The sequence below is a fragment of the Gavialis gangeticus genome, unplaced genomic scaffold (assembly GCF_001723915.1).
Source record: "Gavialis gangeticus isolate Ggan-Ray unplaced genomic scaffold, GavGan_comp1, whole genome shotgun sequence".
NCBI lineage: Eukaryota > Metazoa > Chordata > Crocodylia > Gavialidae > Gavialis > Gavialis gangeticus.
Window position 1 is genome coordinate 73,087,922 of NW_017728992.1, and position 7,407 is coordinate 73,095,328.

General features: G+C 38.8%; 1 protein-coding gene across 1 annotated transcript in view; it reads right to left on the minus strand.

The window, feature by feature from the left end:
- TSHZ1 (teashirt zinc finger homeobox 1) overlaps positions 1 to 7,407 on the minus strand; it is a 96,507-nt gene that overhangs the window by 978 nt on the left and 88,122 nt on the right. The window contains exon 2 of the mRNA XM_019524310.1: positions 1 to 3,583. This exon is cut by the window's left edge and continues 978 nt beyond it. Within this exon, the coding sequence (XP_019379855.1) occupies positions 405 to 3,583 (3,179 nt within the window). The 3' untranslated portion in view covers positions 1 to 404. The remainder of the gene's footprint in view (positions 3,584 to 7,407) is intronic.

The following is a 7,407-nucleotide window of genomic DNA, read 5'->3' on the forward strand; positions in this document are numbered from 1 at the left end:
GACACTACTGGGTTCTGTGACCTTTATTGTCATGGCAACTTTGTAATTTTAGGATGTCTTTTTATCATTGTTCTTTGTGTCTTTCTTTACGGCTAAATTAATGTCTCTCAATAGTGTCTCCCACTATATTCTACAAAGTATAGCTTAACATCAAGGACAGATGTTGAAAATAAAGGTCAGACTTTGACTCACAAAAAAAATAAAAACAAAAGAAACCCATGCACAGATCAGACAAAGAGCATATAAATATAGCTATAAAATAAGTGTAAGAAAAACCAAAGTCCAGTTCAGCAACAAAAGTAAGACTGATTTCAGAGGCTCAGGTCAGGCCTAGTGCAGTACTATGAAGAAGTTTAGTGCAATGTTCCTGTGGTCACTTGCATACCTGGCTGCTTACCTGGACCCTATTGTTTTTCTAACTCAGTTACATAGATCAGGTGGTCCTCTGGGGACTTGCCATGTGTTTTACTAAGGTGCAGTTTGACTGCATGTTTGCTTGCAAAAGTTCGGTTACAGAGCTTACACTGGAATGTGGAGCCCAAGTCCTCCTCAGCAATTCCAAGTGAGCCCAAAGTCTTGTTTGTGAGGACTTTTGAAACATTCTGCTGTTCTTGAATCTGATTTAGTGGCAACTTTGACAGATCCTTCAAACTAAACCCTAAATGTGTCTCTAAGTGACTTATGTATGTAGAAGCAGTCCTGAATTGAGAGGCACAATCATTGCAAAAGAAAACAGGATGTCCTGTGTCCAGGTTCTTTAAAAACTTAGTTCCACCTGTCCTCCTTAACTGATACTTCACATTGGCCAGCCAGTGGCTAATTGTGGTCATGGAAAGACCAGTAAACTTAGAGATGTGTACCCGCTCCTGTGGACCAAGGTCCGACATGATGTATTTGCCTTCTGGGGTCTCCCTCAAGCTAGAAGCAAACTGGGCTTGAAGGATTAAAAGATGCTGAGGGTTCCAGTTGGATTGTCTGCCTTTCCTCTTGTGTACTGGTGACAGTTCATCCAGAGCTTCCTCAAAACTGCTTCCATCGGCGTCAGACTTCTCTGACACAGTCGATGGAGTTGAAGACTTAGGTGTCAAACGCCCTGTGAGGTTCTTTACCATATCAGAAATATCCATTAGGGCACTCTCCCTTAGGGGAGATGAGGCAGAATCCGCCACGCTGGAAACAAGAGGTTTGTTTTTGGACTTCGTTAAATCAATGGGCTGATCACTGTTCTCGTAGTAGTACCGATCGATAGCATCAGCTTGCTTGACTGGAGTGGTTGGGTAAATGGGTTTGTCCAACATGCTGTTGCTAATTTTGTATAGCATGGCCAAAGGGTCCAAAGAGGGGCTTACCGGCTTAGAAACTTTGCCTAAGTGGGTATTCATAATGGATTGTAAAGCACTCAATGGATTAATGAAAGATGGCTCAGGTGAATGGTCTGTGATGATCCCTAAATTGTTACAGCCGTTGGCAACTTTTGCTTTGAGTGGCTCTGTACCATTTGGTGTATGCACTTCCACTGAACTATCCTTTTTGACCTTCTGAACTTCTGCATCAGGACTCTTCTTCTGCTGCTGTTTGTTATTTATTTCCTCTGATTTTGGAAAGTCTTTGTTTTCTTTAGCAGCAGGTGACAGCGGTTTAACTGGGGAAGTTTTCTCTTTCTCCAGAGGCTTGTCCTCTTTCTTTACATTGATTTTACCTGTAACTTTCTCTACCAGTTCCTCCATGGCAGACACATTACTTCTGTGTGGTGGGGGTGTGAGGCTACCTGGGGAATGGATTAGTGCATTGTGTTCTGAAGACAGTGACTTTACGCTGCTGGCGTAGGATGGCTGCATTTGAACACTTTGCACTGCGGGTTGGAGGGGTTTTACTGTTCCTGGTAGCTGGTAAGCTGCATGAATACTGGGATACCCTCCCCAAGAAGGTGCTCCATTCTGAGCTTTGCTGATAGCTGTCGACACCGTGTTCTCAAGAGATTTCAATATATCTATTCCACCTTTAGGACTATCATCCAGATCCTCCTCTCTGAGGTACTGATACAAAGTTGTTGGCTCAAATTTTTCAGTAGAGTCCTCATTCTCCTCTTTAATTTTTTTGTCTGTTTCACTGACCACCACCTTTTCCTTTTCTGGATCCCTCTTCTCCTCAGAGTTTGTGGACCCAGCTGGAGAATCTGGCTGCTTTTTAATGTTGGAGGCTGGTAGTCTCGTATGGGTGGTTGGTGGTAGAGGTATGGACTGTATCTTTTCCTCCACCACAGGGTCCAACACAAGCTGTTTTCCTTTTTTGGAGGCAGAGTTGGTCACCTTTAAAAAATGACCAGTAACCATCATGTGAGCGGTAAGTTGCTGCAAAGTATCATGGGAACTGCCACATTCCATGCATTTCAATATCTGGGCTTTCCGGGCCTCAAACTGCCACGTATAGCTAGCACCATTTTGATAGCCATAGCGATTGTTTGGAGTCACATAAGGATTGGCAGTTTTCTGATCCTTTCCAGACTCACTCTGCAGTGTAGCCTCTGCAGTGATCCCTGTTGGCTCAGGTGAACAAGGTGAAGCTAAGTCCTGAAGTGCGCGCTTTTTGGTAGAAGGGACCAGTTTAGTGATGGCTGGTACTGGTTCCTTCAGAGGCACTTTCTGGTAATGCTTTGTTTTTATCATATGGACACTCAGGTCTTGCAAAGATTCAAATGAATGCCCACAGTACATGCATTTCAGCACTTTCTGGGCATCCTCTTTGCCTTCCATTTCCATAAGTGATCGTTTTCTAGGCTTTGACCACCGCTTGGTTTTATCAGACTCTTTATCTCTGTTGTCATCACGGTAATGTCCAGTTTCATTCATGTGCACTGTTAGCTCCACCAGTGTGTCATAGGCTGCACTACAGTCTTTGCATCGAAACTTACTAGCGCCAGTAAACACAGACCCATAGAGTTTATTATTTTGCCGGTAAAGCTGAACTGTACTGAACAGACTAGGCTCAGGGAGAAGTCCATACGATGAGGTCTGCTGCAAAGTTTTAGCTAATGCAGCTTGGTGCCAGTCGTAACCTGAGCCACCACTGTTACTGTTACTAGTACTACTGGTACTTGTACTGGTACTAGTATTGGTACTGGTACCAGTACTGTGGGTGTTGGTATTAGTGTTGGGACTGGTGGCATTTGCATTCTGGCTTATTCCATTGTTGCTGCTGGCTGGACTGGATTTCTTCAAGTCCAAAGCTAAACTGGACCAGCAAGTCTCTGAGAGTAAATTTGCATACACAGCTTTTATTTGTGCCAAGCTGTCCTGTGGATATGAAGCATTGTCTGTGCACTGATGATCCTCTTTCTCTTCTTTAGAGGAAGTGCTTTTGAAATGGGCCAGTTGATCGCTGTTTTCACTAAACGGTGAACCATAGCCTGCATCCTGATTAGTTGCAGTGCTGACTGGGGAGTTCTGGTAGCTTTGAGCCTCTTTGATCTCTGTTTCTTCATTGCACACATATTCACTCTCCTGGATGTCCAGAGACAGCCCATCATCTTCCACGCTGTCTTCATCTATTTCTGCTGCTTTCAATTCCTCCTCAGGAACATATGCTAAAACACAGAAAAAAACAAGACAAGTTACAGAACACACACGTTTTATATCGCTGCCATCCCTTGTACTAAAAGCAGTAACAATTAAGCCAAATTTGAAGGGTACACCAACAAAACAACCAACACCTGCACTTACACACTCAACCCATAGATCCAAATAAGGTATTATGGTTGCATTTTAACATCCACCTTAGGTTATGATAAGTAGAATTAATTTTGACTTTAGTAGTATAACGTGCTAGAGACTGTACCTAAACAAACAACAAAATATTTACCAATAAAAAACTCTTAAAACCAGCACTCCTCCAAATAAGTCATTAAAATAGTGCAGCAGCCTGGCAGTGTGTGTGTGTGTGTGTGTGTGTGTGTGTGGGCAGTGAGGGTGTGTGTGCGCGCGTGTATGTGCATGTACTTAATAGTACAGTTGACCTGTACTTCATGAACCAAGGGCCTTAGAATCACTGACCAGATTGATCCCATTTGCTCAAGGCTTTCCTGTAGCAAATTGATTTCAACTGCACCCTCAAGGACAATCTCCTTGGTGAATTTCATACTGACAACTGACTCTAATGGAGCCACAAGTGGCAAAAGCATCAGTTCAGTTGTTGAGAGGTTTCTGGTGGTTCGTTGCATTGGGTTAATTAGAGAATAGAAGAATCTCACAGGTTTTTGCTTTCACTGCAATAAGACATTTTTGGACCTATCGTTTGAGTGGAAAACTGAATGAATTTATAAGAGGAAAATGGAAGCAAAACAGTTATTATTTTGCTATGTGAGTAGGAGATACGTTGCCTCCTACCACAGTATGACGTGGATGCCATGTAGCCATTTTGGCAACTGCAGTTGGCAGCTAAAAATAAAATAAATGAGAGATGAATATTTAAAAGTGACAAACATAAAACATATGACCAAATTCCCAGCTTGATTACTGGCTTACAGTAAATATCAAACTTTGCTATTGCATTGCCACCTGGTGAAACAATATAATCTTACCAAATTATGTGTTTATCTACATCAAACTATTTTTTAAACTAGCAAACGTGATATTCATGAACAGATGGCCATTATATCAAAATACATTTACTCCAAGGGCCCAATTCACAAAAGTGGCTTACTTGTACCTAAGTGATAAATTCACATTTTCATTGCAAAGTAACAAACATACTTGTACACATTTAACTCCAGATTTATAAAAGAAGTACTTTGTAGAAAAATCACCATGATTGTGCAATGCAGGTGGGTTTATGTGCAAGTCAAAGGAGAAAACAAACACCGACTGAGAACAGCTTTTTCTTATGAAAAGCTATATGTTTCCACATGGGGTGGACTGTGCACTGAGACTTGCTGAAATGTGTGCTAGCAGAAGAAATGTTGAAAGGAAGCCAGAAAAAGGCACTTCTGCTTTCATGGAATATGGGAGAAAAAATCTTATCATGTTAACATATTTCAATTGTCAGGCATTGGTATAATTTGTTCTAATTTATACCAGTAGTTCCCAAGTCATTTACAGAACTTTTCTTTAAAATGTTAAATAAAAGCAAAAATTAAATCTCTCGTATAATTCAAATACAGATTATTATAAATTCCCTTTTTCAGGGCTTTTTAACATCAAAAGAAAGCAACTTGTAAGTTTTAGGAGGGCAAATAACAGAAAATTATGGAATCAGGTTTCCTTTCTTTTGACATTACAGTTTCAGCAATGTCTTTTTCTAGAGCAAAAATCCTGACTTAAAGTGAATAAATATGGACAAGGCCCTTCTGGCATTTTTTTAAATAAAAAAAATACTAATGACTGATAGTTACTACTATGTAGGAGCAGAAAATTGATGGGCCAGATTCTCAGCTAGTATAAATTGGTGTACTTCCATTAACTTCAATAAAACTATGCCAATGACACCAATGGAAGATCTGAATCAATATTTTTAATGCACAGTTGCTACCAATCTGTATTATGTTGCATATCAGTGCTGGAGATCATGAGAAATTCACAGAACTGATCTGCTAGACCAGCGGTCTGCAAAGTGGGGTGCGTGCACCCCACAGGGTGCACAAGACAATCCACTGGGGTGCAGGAAGAAAATATTAGAACTTCTATTTATATTTATATAAATATACATATATTGGGGGTGCGTGCTCAAAAAGTTTTTACTGATAAGCGAGCGCGATCAAAAAAGTTTGGACACCACTGTGCTAGACAATTATCATTTTTTTAAATGGCAAAAAATTACATTATTTTAGCAGTTACCACAAACACACATTTCAAATTGTTATCATGTGTACGCTAAACTTGATCTAAACTCCATATACTTAATTTTTTTCTTTTTATTTATAATGTTGTGGATTCTCATACTTGGTGGAGAGGTTTCTTTTTCATAAAAATAAAGGAAGCTAAACCACATAAAAATGTTAAAGTGACATGAAAGGTCTGGCATTAACCTGCCAAAACAAAGAAACTAAGTGTTAGGGCAAAAATTCCATCTTTCATTTAGTTTCTTACTCTCAGTTTCTGCTAAGACTACTGTAAGGCTGAGGTTTTATATGTCAATATATTTTGCCGTACTCACAATCAAAGGGGACTGAGAACTTTCTTTCTGCTTTGACTCAATTTTCCTTGATTTCAAAATTTCAGCCAGATCCTGATCATAATCTAAACTAATATATGTCTGCTTCCAGACACGTGCCCCCTTCCCCCGCATAATTCAATTATGGAGTTTAAAAATACATATATACACATAATGCACATTGAGTAATAGGATTATTTATTTTAAATGTTTAATTTGTATCATTAATATCAGAAGGCATTTTGCTGAAACTCCATGGTTTATTGTTAGGATAAATGCAATACTTTTTGATGCAGAACTCTAATAATGTTTATGGGAAGAATATTAACACAAACTTGGTATTTTGCAAGGTCAATGTAATGTTTTAGCATGAAAGGTTTCTGTGAGAGATGATACAGAAAAACAGAAAATAAAGACAAAACTGTTGCTGTATATCTATATGTGTGTGTGCTTATAAATAATAGTATATTTTAAATATATATTTCTAAATAATTATATAGAAATAGTAAATATATATATTTACTAAAACTGTCCCCAGAGATTTCTGATACATATTTACTAAAAGTGTTCCCAGAGAATTCTAATAAATAAAACTGAAATTTTAAATACAACAATAATGCTTCTTTCACGCTTACTTGTGGAGAAAAGTACTGCTATCTTACATTAAATAAAAAGGGAGACCTTGAGTTTTTCTATCTAAAATAGATAAACAGGTTGTCTGAATCTTGTTTCTTTTTGTGTGAAAAAAACTCTCATTGACCTTCTTTATTCACTTCACTACCTACGAAGGTGTTGCAATTTGAGGTACTGGTATACATGCATGTCCTGAAACCAGACACAAATATCAAGAGGAGCAATAAGCATTAACTTCTAGCAACCTATACTATATCCAAAGCATAATAAATTACCTTATATTATGTTGCTAAGCTTTCTTCTCATCTTTTACGGAGAGAGAGAGAGAGAGAAAGACAGAAGCATCTAATTACAGACATGAGACAAAATAACTAGAGACTGGGGACACTGCTCTTCTTTTTATTAAACCTTGTTAATATTTTTTTGCCTATAAGATGTTCTGGACATCAATGTTTCCCCACAGATGTGCTGTCATCTTTGAACAGCATTAAAATCTGTGCATTCTAATGTAACTGGACATGAGGCGCTATATATTGTACATGTTTGTTGTATAGCACATTGTGTTTGCTTCAGTGAGACAATTTACATGATAAATATACATCCATTGTTTGAAAAGGGAGACAGATAAGA